Raw genomic sequence first — 17,741 nt, 5'->3', positions numbered from 1 at the left:
TCTATCAACAATATATATCAATTTCAGAATATATATTCCCAATACCACATATATCTAATAAAACCATCTTATCAAAAATATATGTATGACTAACAAGGACAAGAAGCCTTACCTTAGTGACTTGATTAGAGGAGGCCTCAAAGGCATCAAAATCATAAATTGCCCCTTGTCTGGCACCTTGAAGTGTCTGGGGGAATCTGGCATCATGGAACCTTGGGTGGGTGAAGAATAGGCCTTTCTTTTGTAAAGGGAGAGGAGGTTGATTAGGAAAAGTACGGTGGCCTCCTCAGGCAGGGTCATTTTAGGACTCTGCTTGAAATGCATGTAGAAGCTGAGGATGTAAAAATCGATTCTCTTAAAACCATCTGTGTCTGAAGACCCCTTGGAAAATCTCTGCCTACTCCTAGGGGTTATTTTACTCCAGTCTGGAGACTAACTCACCAGCTATCTCTGAACATTACCCTCAGGGTCAGCATTAATCATTTTGTCATAAAATTAAAAAAAAAAAAAGTTCTGTTAACATATTCCCATTCCTTTTTTTTTTTTTTTTTTTTTTTGGCGAAATGTGTCAGATACAAGAGTATATAAAATATATACACACAGTTTGAAGAAAATTGACAATTCTTTGTGATTTCAATTAGCATTTCCCTGTTTACTAATGAAGCTGAATATATTCACGTATTTCTTTTTCAACTGAAATGCTTGCTCATATCTTTTACTTTTCTTTTTTTATTTTTGAAATCTAGGTTATCTTTTTCTAATTGCTTTGTTGGCAATAAGATTTGGATACAAATTGATTTGGATACAAATTGCTACTCAGCTATATATTTTGCCACAAACGTATTTTAAGTGTGGCTTTTCTTTTCACTATTTTTATGTTGTCTTTTGACTTACAGAAGTTCTTAATTTTAGCGTGGTCACATCAGTCACATCTTTTAGGATCTGTGTTTTCAGTGTCATCCCCCCTCCCGCCCCCGCCGAAATCCTTCAAAGTTCCAAGATCATGAAGATATTAAACTACACTTTGTTTTAAAGTTTTGCATCTGAGACAGAGGTTCAATTTCTTTTTTTCTAGACCAGCAATTGAAAAGTCCCTCCTTATTTCCCTGATCAGGGATGCCAGTTGCACCAGACATCACATTTCCATGTACACGTATTTCTGCTTATGGGTCGTATATTTGATTACACTGGCCTATTTTTATATTCCTGTGCCAAGACTACACTACCTGAATTTTCATAGCTTTAATAAGATTTCACATATAGTACGAAAACTACCCCCAACTTGCTCATCTTCAGAACTATCTTGGCTATTCCGGAGTATCTTCTCTGTGAAGAACTTGCATTTTTGTTGTTGTTGTTTGATTTTTTTCTATGTATTTTGTATTTTTTGTTCCTTTTGTACTGGTACACTTTTAGTTACATTTTCTTAGTACTTGCTGCTGGAGTTAGAAAGAGAATGGACTTTCTTAAACTCTATTTTTCTTAACTATGAATTCCTAGAACTTTTTAGACAGCAACACTATTTGCAATTAACAACTGTTTAACTGCTTTAGTTAGGACTGCATGTATAGTATCTAACAGAAGCTGTGGAATGGGGCATCCTTTCCTTGTTCCTGGTCTTAAATGAGGACTTTCAAAACACTAAGATAATGTCTGTCATTGCTTTTTTTTTTTACATGACTCAGATTAAGTAAATTCCCTTCTAAGTTTGCTAAACAGGTTTTGATAATGATATGAGAATAAATGCTTCTTATTCATCCACTGAGATGATCTTATTAAATTTATTTCTCCTTAATCTGTCATATGGTGAATTACATTGATTGATTTCCTAATATTAAACCAACTCTGAATTCCTGGAATAAACCCAGTTTGTTCATGATGAATTCTCCTTTGAATACATTCCTGGATTTATTTTGCTAATATTTTGTGTATAATATTTTTGCATCCATGTTAATGCGTGAAAAGTCCCTTAATTTCCCTTATTTATACTTTCTATGTCTGGTTTTGTCTCCAAGGTTATGCCAACTCATAATGAGTTTGGCATGTTCCCTCTTCTTCTAGTTTCTGGAAGAGTTTTTGTAAAATTAAAATCATCTGTTCCCATAATATTTGGTAGAACTTCTCTAAAAAAATTATTTGGGCTTGGTGGCCCCTTTCTGGAGAAATTCTTAATTGATTAAAAATTGTTGATGAAACTTTTTATTATTTTTAAAGATTTACTTATGGCACTATTCATGTTATTTCTTCTTAACTGTGGAAAATTAATTTTTTTCTGGGAATTTAGTTATTTCTCCTAATATATGATTGCAAAATTATTCACAATACTCTGGTATGTGGTTACATTCTCAAATAGCTATAGTAATATCCACTTTTTCATTCCTAATATTATCCCTTTGTATCTACTCTCTTTTTTTTCTCCATCAGTCATGCTGGGTATTGGTTGTTTTTTTCTTTTTAAACAACCATCTTTACTTTACTGGGCTTGCATATTGCATGTTTGCTTTCTATTAATTATAATAATTTCTCTATTTTTTCCTTTTTTTTTTTTTTTTTTTTTTTTTAGGTTTTTGTGCCATCCTTTTAATTTCTTATGCTGGGTGCTAAGCTCATCATTTTTCATCCTTCTTTTCTAATTAAAGATGTGAGCCATGAAGTCACCCCATAAATACTACTTTTGCTGTATCACACACATTTTATAACACAGTGTTACTATTATGATTCACATCCATATATTTCATAACTTGTACTCTAGTTTGTTTTCTGACCTTGAGTGGATTAGAAGTTTACTTTGAAACTTCCAAAAGTCTATGCCTTATCTGGTTCTCTTTTTGAATCCTAGAGCTAGTTATAATCATCCACAAAATTCTGGCCCAAGGAAATGGACAGAAATAGTATGTTCAAATTCTAGTGTCTACTAAAGGGAAATTACCTGCTCTCTCTTCCTTTCTTTTGTCTCATTACAATGCAAATCTAAAGGCTGGAAGTGGTTACAGGCATCTTGGATCAGGAGCAGGACATTTGCATCCCTACACACTACATCTGCCGTGACACAAGGCCTGATTTAAAACCATTTTATGGGGGCACCCGGGAGGCTCAGTCAGTTAAGTGTCAGACATTGGCTCAGGTCAGGATCTCATGGTTCGTGAGTTCAAGCCCTACATTGGGTTCACTGCTGTCAGCAAAGAGCCCGCTTCAGATCCTCTGTGACCCTCTCTCCGCCCCACCTTTGCTTGCACTCTCTCAAAAATAAATAAAACATTAACGAAGATTTTATGCTCAAAATAAAAGCTAAATAAAAATGAATAAATAGCTGTGCTACCACTTTAACTCTCTGTGTTGTAGACAACTGATAGCAATGCAAATGAGTCTTGTTCATAGACTTGCAAATAAATGTTGTCTGGGGGAGTTTCAACTTATTTCCTTCCTCCACAATGGAAGAAACCAGTTTTGCATCTAATTTAAATGCATGTCAGAACTCTAGTGCCTACCTATATGTGGTTCTTTTCTCCTTTAAGCCTCAGTAACATTTTATTCATTCTCTCATTAATTAAAGAGTTAAATAAACTCATTTGCCATGATTTCATTTCATATTTGTAGAAGAGTCATGATTTCATAATTTTACTTTTTTGGTAAAATTGTCTTTTAAGAAACCCTTTGGTTTCTTACTATCTTCAAAGTTTAATTACAGCCCCAACATAAATGCCTTCTCTGACTCTTTCTGCCTGACCCTGATTCTCCACTTTCAGAGATGAATCTAATCTCCTCCATCATGTCCTCAAAGTACAAAATCCATGGTTTTCCTAGAACCTGGACCATGATGTCTTATTTTATAATTTTTCTTTAAGATTTTGTTTTTCTTTATAAAAGCTCCTACAAAATGCATTGTGGGAGAAGGAAGATGGCGGCGTAGGAGGACGCTGGGCTCACCGCGCGTCCTGCTGATCACTTAGATTCCACCTACACCTGCCTAAATAACCCAGAAAACCGCCAGAGGATTAGCAGAACGGAGTCGCCGGAGCCAAGCGCAGACCAGAGGCCCACGGAAGAGGGTAGGAAGGGCGGCGAGGCGGTGCGCGCTCCACGGACTGGCGGGAGGGAGCCGGGGCGGAGGGGCGGCTCACCGGCCAAGCAGAGCCCCCGAGTCTGGCTTGCAAAAAGCGGAGGGGCCTGACGGACTGTGTTCCTACAGCAAGCGCGACTTAGCGTCTGGGAGGTCATAAGTTAACAGCTCTGCTCAGAAAGCGGGAAGGCTGGAGGACAAAGGGAAGGAGAGCTGCTGAGCCCCCGGACGACAGAGCTCAGTTTGGTGGGGAACAAAGGCGCTCGCCAGCTCCATCTCCCCCTCCCATCCCCCAGCCAAAATCCCAAACAGAACCAGTTCCTGCCAGGGAACTTGCTCGCTCCGCGCAAACACCCAACTCTGCGCTTCTGCGGAGCCAAACCCCCGGCAGCGGATCTGACTCACTCCTGCTGCCACAGGGCCCCTCCTGAAGTGGATCACCTAAGGAGAAGCAAGCTAAGCCTGCCCCTCCTGCCCCCGTGCACCTTGCCTACCCACCCCAGCTAAGACGCCAGATCCCCAGCATCACAAGCCTGGCAGTGTGCAAGTAGCCCAGACAGGCCACCCCACCCCACAGTGAATCCCGCCCCTAGGAGAGGGGAAGAGAAGGCACGCACCAGTCTGACTGTGGCCCCAGCGGTGGGCTGGGGGCAGACATCAGGTCTGACTGCGGTTCCGCCCACCAACTCCAGTTATACACCACAGCACAGGGGAAGTGCCCTGCAGGTCCTCACCACGCCAGGGACTATCCAAAATGACCAAGCGGAAGAATTCCCCTCAGAAGAATCTCCAGGAAATAACAACAGCTAATGAGCTGATCAAAAAGGATTTAAATAATATAACAGAAAGTGAATTTAGAATATAGTCATAAAATTAATCGCTGGGCTTGAAAACAGTATAGCTGACAGCAGAGAATCTCTTGCTACAGAGATCAAGGGACTAAGGAACAGTCATGAGGAGCTGAAAAACGCTTTAAACGAAATGCATAACAAAATGGAAACCACCACGGCTCGGATTGAAGAGGCAGAGGAGAGAATAGGTGAACTAGAAGATAAAGTTATGGAAAAAGAGGAAGCTGAGAAAAAGAGAGATAAAAAAAATCCAGGAGTATGAGCGGAAAATTAGAGAACTAAGTGATACACTAAAAAGAAATAATCTACGCATAATTGGTATCCCAGAGGAGGAAGAGAGAGGGAAAGGTGCTGAAGGGGTACTTGAAGAAATAATAGCTGAGAACTTCCCTGAACTGGGGAAGGAAAAAGGCATTGAAATCCAAGAGGCACAGAGAACTCCCTTCAGACGTAACTTGAATCGATCTTCTGCACGACATATCATAGTGAAACTGGCAAAATACAAGGATAAAGAGAAAATTCTGAAAGCAGCAAGGGGTAAACGTGCCCTCACATATAAAGGGAGACCTATAAGACTCGTGACTGATCTCTCTTTTGAAACTTGGCAGGCCAGAAAGAATTGGCACGAGATTTTCAGTGTGCTAGACAGAAAAAATATGCAGCCGAGAATCCTTTATCCAGCAAGTCTGTCATTTAGAATAGAAGGAGAGATAAAGGTCTTCCCAAACAAACAAAAACTGAAGGAATTTGTCACCACTAAACCAGCCCTACAAGAGATCCTAAGGGGGACCCTGTGAGACAAAGTACCAGAGACATCGCTACAAGCATAAAACATACAGACATCATAATGACTCTAAACCCATATCTTTCTATAATAACACTGAATGTAAATGGACTAAATGCGCCAACCAAAAGACATAGGGTATCAGAATGGATAAAAAAACAAGACCCATCTATTTGCTGTCTACAACAGACTCATTTTAGACCTGAGGACACCTTTAGATTGAGAGTGAGGGGATGGAGAACTATTTATCATGCTACTGGAAGCCAAAAGAAAGCTGGAGTAGCCATCCTTATATCAGACAAACTAGACTTTAAATTAAAGGCTGTAACAAGAGATGAAGAAGGACATTATATAATAGTGACAGGGTCTATCCATCAGGAAGAGCTAACAATTATAAATGTCTATGCGCCAAATACCGGAGCGCCCAAATATATAAAACAATTACTCATAAACATAGGCAACCTTATTGAGAAGAATGTGGTAATTGCAGGGGACTTTAACACCCCACTTACAGAAATGGATAGATCATCTAGACACACGGTCAATAAAGAAACAAGGGCCCTGAATGACACATTGGATCAGATGGACTTGACAGATATATTTAGAACTCTGCATCCCAAAGCAACAGAATATACTTTCTTCTCGAGTGCACATGGAACATTCTCCAAGATAGATCATATACTGGGTCACAAAACAGCCCTTCATAAGTTTACAAGAATTGAAATCATACCATGCATACTTTCAGACCACAATGCTATGAAGCTTGAAATCAACCACAGGAAAACGTCTGGAAAACCTCCAAAAGCATGGAGGTTAAAGAACACCCTACTAACGAATGAGTGGGTCAACCAGGCAATTAGAGAAGAAATTAAAAAATATATGGAAACAAACGAAAATGAAAATACAACAATCCAAACGCTTTGGGACGCAGCAAAGGCAGTCCTGAGAGGAAAATACATTGCAATCGAGGCCTATCTCAAGAAACAAGAAAAATCCCAAATACAAAATCTAACAGCACACCTAAAGGAAATAGAAGCAGAACAGCAAAGGCAGCCTAAACCCAGCAGAAGAAGAGAAATAATAAAGATCAGAGCAGAAATAAACAATATAGAATCTAAAAAAACTGTAGAGCAGATCAACGAAACCAAGAGTTGGTTTTTTGAAAAAATAAACAAAATTGACAAACCTCTAGCCAGGCTTCTCAAAAAGAAAAGGGAGATGACCCAAATACATAAAATCATGAAGGAAAATGGAATTATTACAACCAATCCCTCAGAGATACAAACAATTATCAGGGAATACTATGAAAAATTATATGCCAACAAATTGGACAACCTGGAAGAAATGGACAAATTCCTGAACACCCACACTCTTCCAAAACTCAATCAGGAGGAAATAGAAAGCTTGAACAGACCCATCACCAGCGAAGAAATTGAATCGGTTATCAAAAATCTCCCAACAAATAAGAGTCCAGGACCAGATGGCTTCCCAGGGGAGTTCTACCAGACGTTTAAAGCAGAGATAATACCTATCCTTCTCAAGCTATTCCAAGAAATAGAAAGGGAAGGAAAACTTCCAGACTCATTCTATGAAGCCAGTATTACTTTGATTCCTAAACCAGACAGAGACCCAGTAAAAAAAGAGAACTACAGGCCAATATCCCTGATGAATATGGATGCAAAAATTCTCAATAAGATACTAGCAAATCGAATTCAACGGCATATAAAAGGAATTATTCACCATGATCAAGTGGGATTCATTCCTGGGATGCAGGGCTGGTTCAACATTCGCAAATCAATCAACGTGATACATCACATTAACAAAAAAAAAGAGAAAAACCATATGATCCTGTCAATCGATGCAGAAAAGGCCTTTGACAAAATCCAGCACCCTTTCTTAATAAAAACCCTTGAGAAAGTCGGGATAGAAGGAACATACTTAAAGATCATAAAAGCCATTTATGAAAAGCCCACAGCTAACATCATCCTCAACGGGGAAAAACTGAGAGCTTTTTCCCTGAGATCAGGAACACGACAGGGATGCCCACTCTCACCGCTGTTGTTTAACATAGTGCTGGAAGTTCTAGCATCAGCAATCAGACAACAAAAGGAAATCAAAGGCATCAAAATTGGCAAAGATGAAGTCAAGCTTTCGCTTTTTGCAGATGACATGATATTATACATGGAAAATCCGACAGACTCCACCAAAAGTCTACTAGAACTGATACATGAATTCAGCAAAGTTGCAGGATACAAAATCAATGTACAGAAATCAGTTGCATTCTTATACACTAACAATGAAGCAACAGAAAGACAAGTAAAGAAACTGATCCCATTCACAATTGCACCAAGAAGCATCAAATACCTAGGAATAAATCTAACCAAAGATGTAAAGGATCTGTATGCTGAAAACTATAGAAAGCTTATGAAGGTAATTGAAGAAGATTTAAAGAAATGGAAAGACATTCCCTGCTCATGGATTGGAAGAATAAATATTGTCAAAATGTCAATACTACCCAAAGCTATCTACACATTCAATGCAATCCCAATCAAAATTGCACCAGCATTCTTCTCGAAACTAGAACAAGCAATCCTAAAATTCATATGGAACCACAAAAGGCCCCGAATAGCCAAAGTAATTTTGAAGAAGAAGACCAAAGCAGGAGGCATCACAATCCCAGACTTTAGCCTCTACTACAAAGCTGTCATCATCAAGACAGCATGGTATTGGCACAAAAACAGACACATAGACCAATGGAATAGAATAGAAACCCCAGAACTAGACCCACAAACGTATGGCCAACTCATCTTTGACAAAGCAGGAAAGAACATCCAATGGAAAAAAGACAGTCTCTTTAACAAATGGTGCTGGGAGAACTGGACAGCAACATGCAGAAGGTTGAAACTAGACCACTTTCTCACACCATTCACAAAAATAAACTCCAAATGGATAAAGGACCTGAATGTGAGACAGAAAACCATCAAAACCCTAGAGGAGAAAGCAGGAAAAGACCTCTCTGACCTCAGCCGTAGCAATCTCTTCCTCGACACATCCCCAAAGGCAAGGGAATTCAAAGCAAAAGTGAATTACTGGGACCTTATGAAGATCAAAAGCTTCTGCACAGCAAAGGAAACAACCAACAAAACTAAAAGGCAACCAACGGAATGGGAAAAGATATTTGCAAATGACATATCGGACAAAGGGCTAGTATCCAAAATCTATAAAGAGCTCACCAAACTCCGCACCCGAAAAGCAAATAACCCAGTGAAGAAATGGGCAGAAAACATGAATAGACACTTCTCTAAAGAAGACATCCGGATGGCCAACAGGCACATGAAAAGATGTTCAGCGTCGCTCCTTATCAGGGAAATACAAATCAAAACCACACTCAGGTATCACCTCACGCCAGTCAGAGTGGCCAAAATGAACAAATCAGGAGACTATAGATGCTGGCGAGGATGTGGAGAAACGGGAACCCTCTTGCACTGTTGGTGGGAATGCAAATTGGTGCAGCCACTCTGGAAAGCAGTGTGGAGGTTCCTCAGAAAATTAAAAATAGACCTACCCTATGACCCAGCAATAGCACTGTTAGGAATTTATCCAAGGGACACAGGAGTACTAATGCATAGGGGCACTTGTACCCCAATGTTCATAGCAGCACTCTCAACAATAGCCAAATTATGGAAAGAGCCTAAATGTCCATCAACTGATGAATGGATAAAGAAATTGTGGTTTATATACACTATGGAATACTACGTGGCAATGAGAAAAAATGAAATATGGCCTTTTGTAGCAACGTGGATGGAACTGGAGAGTGTGATGCTAAGTGAAATAAGCCATACAGAGAAAGACAGATACCATATGGTTTCACTCTTATGTGGATCCTGAGAAACTTGACAGGAACCCATGGGGGAGGGGAAGGAAAAAAAAAGAGGTTAGAGTGGGAGAGAGCCAAAGCATAAGAGATTGTTGAGAACTGAGAGCAAACTGAGGGTTGATGGGGGGTGGGAGGGAGGAGAGGGTGGGTGATGGGTATTGAGGAGGGCACCTTTTGGGATGAGCACTGGGTGTTGTATGGAAACCAATTTGACAATAAATGTCATATATAAATAAAAAAAAAAACAAAAAAAAAACAAAAAAAAAAAACAAAAAAAAAACCCCAAAATGCATTGTGTTTCCTTCATGTAGTATGGACAATGTATCTTTATCTTACATCATTAATTTATTTACTTGTAAGTAACTTCTCAATTCAAGTACAAATTCCTTTGGAGAACTGATTATAGTTTTTCCTTTCTCTTCCATTGTCAACACAGTGCCTTATATAGTACCCAATAAATATCCACTGCTATGTCTCATCCATGGCCCATCAACTGGGGCTCTCCATCAAGATTTGTTTTTTAGGTAATTACTTAGCTTTATTTGGGGTATTAGCCTGTTGTATTTTGGTTAAGAGTTGGTTCATTACTAAAAAATTCACATTAAACTTTAATGAAGATCCTAAGAACTTTTGTGAAACATCAAATAAAGTTTAAACCTAACCAAAAAGGCTAGGGGAAAATAATAAATTGATTTGCTTCCGGGGAACTTTTTTCTTCAACTATTGGGACTGGTTCTGTGTAAACCCGCATATCCTTATGTGAGTGTCACATATGTACAGTTTGACATCCATTCTACAAATGTTTACTGATTGTCCAGTATATACCAGGAATGTTTGATAGGCCCCGGGTTGCATTTGCAAGTAAAAAGTAATTTCTAACCCAAGAAGCTTACATGCTAGTGAAGAAGGAGAGGGAAAAGTTGAGGAAGAGGAGGAAAAACAGACACATGATCCTGACATAAGTATTTAGATCACTGGGGACAAGTCAACTCAAGTTGCTCATTATGATGAAAAGACCATCTCATTTTCAGCTATTATAACTACTGAACCTTTAAAATCTCCTAATGAAACAATGAAGTTTTGAACTTTTGCATATTTGTATTACCAGAACATACAGCCTACATCCAACATCTTATATTAATACCAACCCAACCAAATGTAGACCACCAATTCTTTTCTACGGTTTAAGTGCTGAGTTGTGAGAGAATAATAAATGATCTTGAGATAACTTTCAGCATATTTGATTTTATGAACTATAAAACACTTTACCAGTTGAATAGTCTACCAAGTGTATTAAATCTGCTGCTTATAATGCCATATGAAGTCAAAGGACTTCATAATATTTGAGCATTAACATTATTACTGAGCATTTTCATTTTTATGGCTTTACTTATGATAATTATTTCAAATTAAAACCATCTTGAGAAAACTGCCACTGTAAAAAACCTTGTCCATTTAATTGATTTTATTTTTCTCATGATGACTTTTTATTTTTACCTTTATTCCTAAAGGAATGCTTAGAATAGGTACTTATTAAGATCATACTCCATAGTACTTTTAGTAAAGAGATTGATAAATTAAAAAGACTAACAAATACTAATAAAATTTATAGGTGTTGGTTTCTGCTTGTATGATTTTAAGTTTTGCATGGCATATTGGTGTAATGAAAATGATTAAATAAGAAATAATAAGCAATCACATAATGATAACCTAACATTTGTTTGGCCCTAAACATGTTCACATATATTTTCTCTCTTAATTCTCACAACTTGGTAAAATAAGTTTAATTATTGTTATCTTTATTTTTACAGATGAGGGAATCAAGAAACAAGTGATTTGCTAAATGTTGTATAAGCGGCATTTTATATGCGGAACTCAAGTCCTCACACTCAAAATTTCTATTTTTGTTCATATTTTTAAAAAGAGTGTTTAATTCACAAGCCAAATCCTGTTGGCAAGACACTTCCTAAGGGTAAGTAAAATATATGTGGAAGAACACTAAACATTTTATTCACCTACAATGTCATCATACTGAAACTGAGAAGGTCAGTGTAATTTCCAAATGGCCCAGTTAAATCTAAGGAATAGATTATTTACCCACTAGGGTCTGGACACTGTCAATCAAAATCACTTGCTTACACAGGACTAAAATGTGCCCCATTAGCATCTCTCCACCTCACACTCACAAAATAAATATTTTATTCTTTACTGGCCATATTGTTGAAAGGCTTCTTTTTTTTTTCCTGTTCGTTAAAAACACAGAAAGAAAAAATAAAAATCACCACTAGTCCCAAGTCACTCTTAATATTTTGTGTGCTTGCTTTCTGAGTCTTTTTTTAACACAAAATACTCAATATTTGCATCACACTCCCCCTCACACACACATATATATATATACTGCTTTATATACTGCTCCCATATTATGGGGAGCATAATATGGCAATATTTACTTTTTAAAAATATGACTTTTTACGGCTGAAAATCTTTCATCATAAGGTGGTACCATAATTTATTCTACCATTCTTTCAATTCACATGGTTTTCATTATACAAAGGTTTATTTATAAAAGTAATATTATGTTTTATAAAACTTGAAAATATAGAGAAAGGAATGAAATCACAGTCCTAACTCATGTCTAACAAGTCACTGATGAGTTTTGCTACATCTCTTCTACTCTTTATTCATATGCCTATCATTTCTTGTTATTATTGAAGTAGACACAATTTTATTTTATTTTTTAATTTGTCTTCTAGTACAAGCCCTTTCCATAACCATAGTGGCATGTTGGGTGGAAAGTCCACACTTTAACCATTCATTACTGTATTGTCAAACAAGAGGTTGTCCATTTTTCTCTAAAATCATTTCAAATAAATCATTTTACAGTAAATATTGCAGGCATGTCGTCTTACATTCATGCACCTCAAGAACTGTATTCCCTAATACTAGATTCCTGCAAGTAAGAGTATTGAGAAAAAGGCTGACCAGCTTTTAACATTATTTGGGTAGTGGTAAAAACAATGGACAAAAATACTGAGGTTGGGGCGCCTGGGTGGCTCAGTTGGTTAAGCATCCGACTTTGGCTCAGGTCATGATCTCACGGTTTGTGGGTTTGAGCCCCACATCGGGCTCTGTGCTGACAGCTCAGAGCCTGGAGCCTGCTTCTCATTCTGTGTCTCCCTCTCTCTCTGTCCCTCCCCAGCTCACACTCCATCTCTCTCTCTCTCTCTCTCTCTCTCTCTCTCTCAAAAATAAATAACATTAAAAAATTAAAAACAAAAAATACTGAGGTTCACTATGTGGACCTCAAAGTATAAGCAGGATCCCAATCTCCACTTCTTTTCAACCAATCCTTTTAGTGACTGGGAAATACAGAAACAAACAGATAGGATATTGATTACATTTAAACTAATTATGTTTTCCATAATTTAGGACATCTTGGTATCATCATTCTTGATGGTTTTTTTACTATTATTTTCATTTTAAAGGTGTGTATCCACCTACCTTTCAGGTATAGTTTAGCTTAGTCTCTCCCCTTTCAATCCTAGATGTAGTTTTAGAAGTGCTTTCTGGAATTGCTTCTTTGGGTGGGGTGAGGGGGTGCTCTGAAATCCACACCAAGACACAACAGTAATTCTGACAAAAGGAGAAAGAAAATGCCCCAACTTACCGTTTCTAATGCATTTACACGGTCCTGCAAATAAAGCATAATATATAATTATAAAAACAAAGCATTAAAAATCATTTCAAGTTGACTTAACTGTCACATTTTCTCTTTATCTTCCATTGGTAATAATGTATTTAAAAAATATTAAAAAAATGAGAATTCCTACTCAGGATGATATTTCTATAATCAAACAGTCATAAAAGAATCACTGAACTTCTTATCTCACCTAGTGTTAGAACTGTAAGACTTAATTTAACAGTAAATATCATAAATTCAGATATAACTACTAAACAGAATATACTTTACCACTTTCACAATGGTAAAATTATTTATTTAAGGATTTATAAATATTACACACGTTTGGTTATAAAAACAACTAGACAATAGTAGTGATATAAAAAAAGGACTATAGCACACATACCAGCCCTCAGGTATATAGCACAAAGTATGATTTGGAAAGTAAAGTTCAGACATAAGAATAACTTCATCAATTAAAATTAAGAAGTAATTTGTTAACTGAGACAATACAGGAAAAATAAACGAGAAAGACCTATCACATGCTGAAACCCAGATGGGCCTTCCTTATCTGTAGTATCTTAGAAGTTTTACAGAAATCTTGGTTTTAAAAAAGGGTCAATGACAATATGACTTAAACAGCTAAATGACTGGTGTGCCTCGGAGGCTCAGTCAGTTAAACATCTGACTTGCGCTCAGGTCATGATCTCATGGTTTGGGAGTTCAAGTCTCGAATGGAGCCCCGCATTGGGTTCTGCACTGAGGGCGCAGGGCCTGCTTGGGATTCTCTCTCTCGCCCTCTCTCTGTGTCCCTTCCTCCATGCTCCTGCTAGTGCATGCACACACTCTCTCTGACTCTCTAAAAAAAAAATAAAGTTAAAAAAATGCCACATGATTAAGTAAACGGTTGCATTCTCAAACTGACAGCTACATTTTCTCAGCTCTTTTCAGAGCTGACAGATACATGGAGGAAGTCTTTACCAAATAAAAAAATGCTGGATTTGTGAGAGGAATGTCTGAAGATTCAGGAAAATAGAAAGCTATCTTTTTTTTAGGAAGATCAAGGCCACTTTTCTTCCTTTTCTCTCATCTTAAGCAGTGGGAGGAGATGTGTGAAATCTGGATTTCTTTTTTGTTTAATCAAATGAATCATTTGTCCTAAGAGGCAAAGGGGGGAACTGGTACAGAGAGCCACTCAGCTCAGGTCTCTTGTGGCCCTACAGGGATCCACGTGGACCCAGGACACTTAGGAGCAGCAAGAACTTGGCGCTCACTGCCGAACTCCCAGCCTCACCTAACACACAGAGGCCTTGCCTTTGGAGGACTTCTGCAATATGATCCACAACCCTCAGATTGGGAAACTGAGTTGAACGTTTCTACCCGTTAAACATTTGGTTATGTGGGTACAAGTTAAGTGAATATATTATGCAAAATCAGCCCAAAGCAGACTGTTCTTAGCAACATAATCTGTTTAATTGCATTTTGTTGGCATACTGGAGAGAACCTCACCCTCGTCCCCATAATTTTCGTGAAATAACCGCTGTTTTGTTGGTGACTTGTGTACTGTCACTTTTGAATGCTTCATAATAAATGCATATAATAATGCCTCAAGGGGGCTTTGATCTGTTGTACCAGGCATCTTATTCACAGTGCATCTGGGACAAAACCATTCAGCAATGCTTTATCATCCTTTGCAGATTGAACAGAAGACCTCATTAGATACCTTATAGAGACAGAAATAGCCTTTGGGCAGGATCACATTTATATGAACCATCTTGGAAGCCTTTAAAAAATAAGTAAAGCCACTATTTGGACCTTAAATTTTCTCCATACATTTATGGGCTCACGTTTTTCAGGATTAGCACATTTTAAAAGAACACAGACAGCTAGTTTGAAATCAGAGATTTCATATGATGTCAAAACAGTAGAATTAAATTTTGTCTGTCCTAATTCAGATCTCAGTGTTTGGCAAAGACAGACTGATATAATTTATATATTGGTGTCTTCATTTTACTTGAATATTTATTACCAGATTTAAAAAAAATACACACTGTCGTGGACTGCATGTTCATATCTTCACAAATTCATGTATTGAAACCCCAATCTCCAATGCTATGGCATCTGGACATGTGATCTTTTGCAGGCAATTAGGTCACGAGGACAGAGTCCTCATGACGGGATCAGTGCCCTTATAAGAAGAGACACAAGAAAGTCTGCTTCTCTTTCTGCTCTCTGCCACATAAGGGCATAATGAGAAAAGTTGGCCATCTACAAGAGGCCCAGCAAGAGGGGCCTCACCAGGACCGACTCTGCCAGCACCTTGATCTTGGACTCCTCATCCCCAGAACTATGAGAAACGTTTGTTGTTTAAGCCACCCAGTCTGTGGCAATTTATTATAGCAATCCAAGCTAAGATATGTGCCTAGTCTTTCAGACTATGAACACAATTGGTCAAAGAAAACTCCATTTTGTTAAAGTATAAAGATGAATACATGATTTATTTCAGTGCAACTTACTGACGTCTTTTCATCTATAACCCACTTCATTCCAAATTGGTATTGAGACAGCTTTCTATGAAAAATGTAATATGTTACCAAAATGAGAAAATTAGGAAAACAGACAATTCAGTTCATTAACCTGAATTTAAATAATTCAATTTGCCAATCAACAGTGGCTAATAGCATACCAGCCATCGTAGCCAGTTAGTGAGACTCATCTAGATTGTAGAGTTGTTTGGTCTTAATTGTAGGCAGTAAATAAAAAGAAACTACTCCTAGTCTTTATGAACTTACTAACTTGCTTTGAAAATTTAAGAAATGCTTTCTGAAAATTTAAATGTTTGACTTCTTTTTTGGCAGATAAGGTTAGTTATTATAATTCTGTATGTAAAAAAAATTAGGCTACTGCAAGTATTTATTCTCTAACAAAATATTTTCATACTTCCTCTCATGTTCTTAGCAAAACAGAGGTAACTTCAGCCAGCGCTGTGGCATTGACACAGCCCAGGAAACAAATGCCAGTATATGTCCTAGAATGGACATATAACTACACCACAATAAATTATATTGGTCTTAACCTCTCCCACTCTCACCAGAAGGGCAGCCACAGTGTTTTGTTCTTGTTGTATAATCTCCAGTTTTCATTTCAACCCAGTTTACCTTCAAGTCCAACCTGAAGGCTCAACATTTGCCCCCCTCCCCCAGCATGAACACACACTTCCACACTTGGATCCTGAAAAGAAAAGTACTGGCGCATTGAAAGGAGGGTTAGAAGGTGGGAGGGGCCGAGAGAGAAAACAGCCTCCAGAAATAGTGAAGATACTCTCACTACAGTCATGCTGTTTCAGGTGGTTTCGATACATCAGTGGTTCTTATTTTTGTAGTCAGGAACTTTGGGTCTGAGGAAATTTGGTCTTCTCCCCAGGAAAATGTACATTATCCACAACATACACATAATTCTGCATGCACTTTTAGGAGAATCGCAGACTCTTAGGGTCCCACCGATGGGCCTTCAAGTCCTTTTACTCCAAACAACACTTGAAATAAGATGTAAGAATATTGTATAAATAAATTATTCTATTAAATCGAATCTGTTCATTTCTCATGTGTGAAGTATTTCTGAAAAAATAACACTAGTAACAAGGAAAGAAACAATTGGGAGTGGAAGGTTAAACAAAAAACAAAGGAAAAAATTCCTTCAATATTTTGAAGAAAAAGTGCTTGGGGGAAGAAAACCTGTTTTGTTGATATAAATTTTTTGTGACCGGATAATCTCCTTTCCACTATTCTTTTCATTCTACCTAAGGAGGGGGAAAGTCTAAGAAACACCTGATATGGCAACATTTAATGTTTACTCTGAAAGATTATGTATGTAGTCACTGCATAGTCATTGAGCTCCACTGTGAAGTGGTAGCCATTCTTAACAAAGTGAATATTTCATAAAATTTCTGAGTATCAATAATGCTGTTAGACAATACACTATAATTCATTCCGGCTTGACATGTCAAGAAGGGAGAGGCATATGTACTATAAAAACACATAACTTAACTTTTTATGCTGAGGTCAGTTAACCTGCCTTGAGCTGTATATATTCCTTTGCTACTTGGTTACCATGGGTTGGTTGTACACTGGAATTTATAACTGAACCAAGGCAGTTAGTTCATTAGCATCATCGGAGATGAGAAAATATTTGTAGGTTAAATTAGGAAATGAGTGCTATATGGATCATTGGTATCTGAATCCCTGGTCATTAACAGTTTATTTGATTCATCCAAGCCAATCAAGTAGACACATGGATTCGTCTATCTCGCATCTAAGAGATGTAGAGGCCTTCTAGGTCTAAACAATCTGAGTTTTGCCTCTGTTAAGTGTAACTGAACAGGCCTAGTGACTTTATTTTATCACAATAATGCGGCATTTTCCAAGAACGCTTTACATATATCCATTTGCATATGAAAACCAATGGTATATTGGTATAAGAATAATGGTATA

At 37.7% G+C, this 17,741-nt stretch overlaps 1 protein-coding gene across 9 annotated transcripts in view; it reads right to left on the bottom strand.

Annotated features, from left to right (window-relative positions):
* Positions 1–17,741, bottom strand: part of CEP128 (centrosomal protein 128) — a 397,276-nt gene that overhangs the window by 53,940 nt on the left and 325,595 nt on the right. For 8 of the 9 annotated variants that reach the window (XM_086709100.1, XM_086709103.1, XM_086709099.1 and 5 more), the window contains one exon: positions 13,240–13,263. The exons of the other annotated variant lie outside the window; for it this stretch is intronic. In XM_086709100.1, the coding sequence (XP_086565226.1) occupies positions 13,240–13,263 (24 nt within the window). The remainder of the gene's footprint in view (positions 1–13,239; positions 13,264–17,741) is intronic. 9 annotated transcript variants of the gene reach the window in all.

This window comes from Puma concolor, chromosome B3, assembly GCF_028749965.1.
Source record: "Puma concolor isolate L17-30 chromosome B3, mPumCon1.1.hap2, whole genome shotgun sequence".
Lineage (NCBI taxonomy): Eukaryota > Metazoa > Chordata > Mammalia > Carnivora > Felidae > Puma > Puma concolor.
The sequence above is the reverse complement of the archived record's forward strand: the minus strand, read 5'-3'. Positions and strand labels throughout refer to the sequence as shown.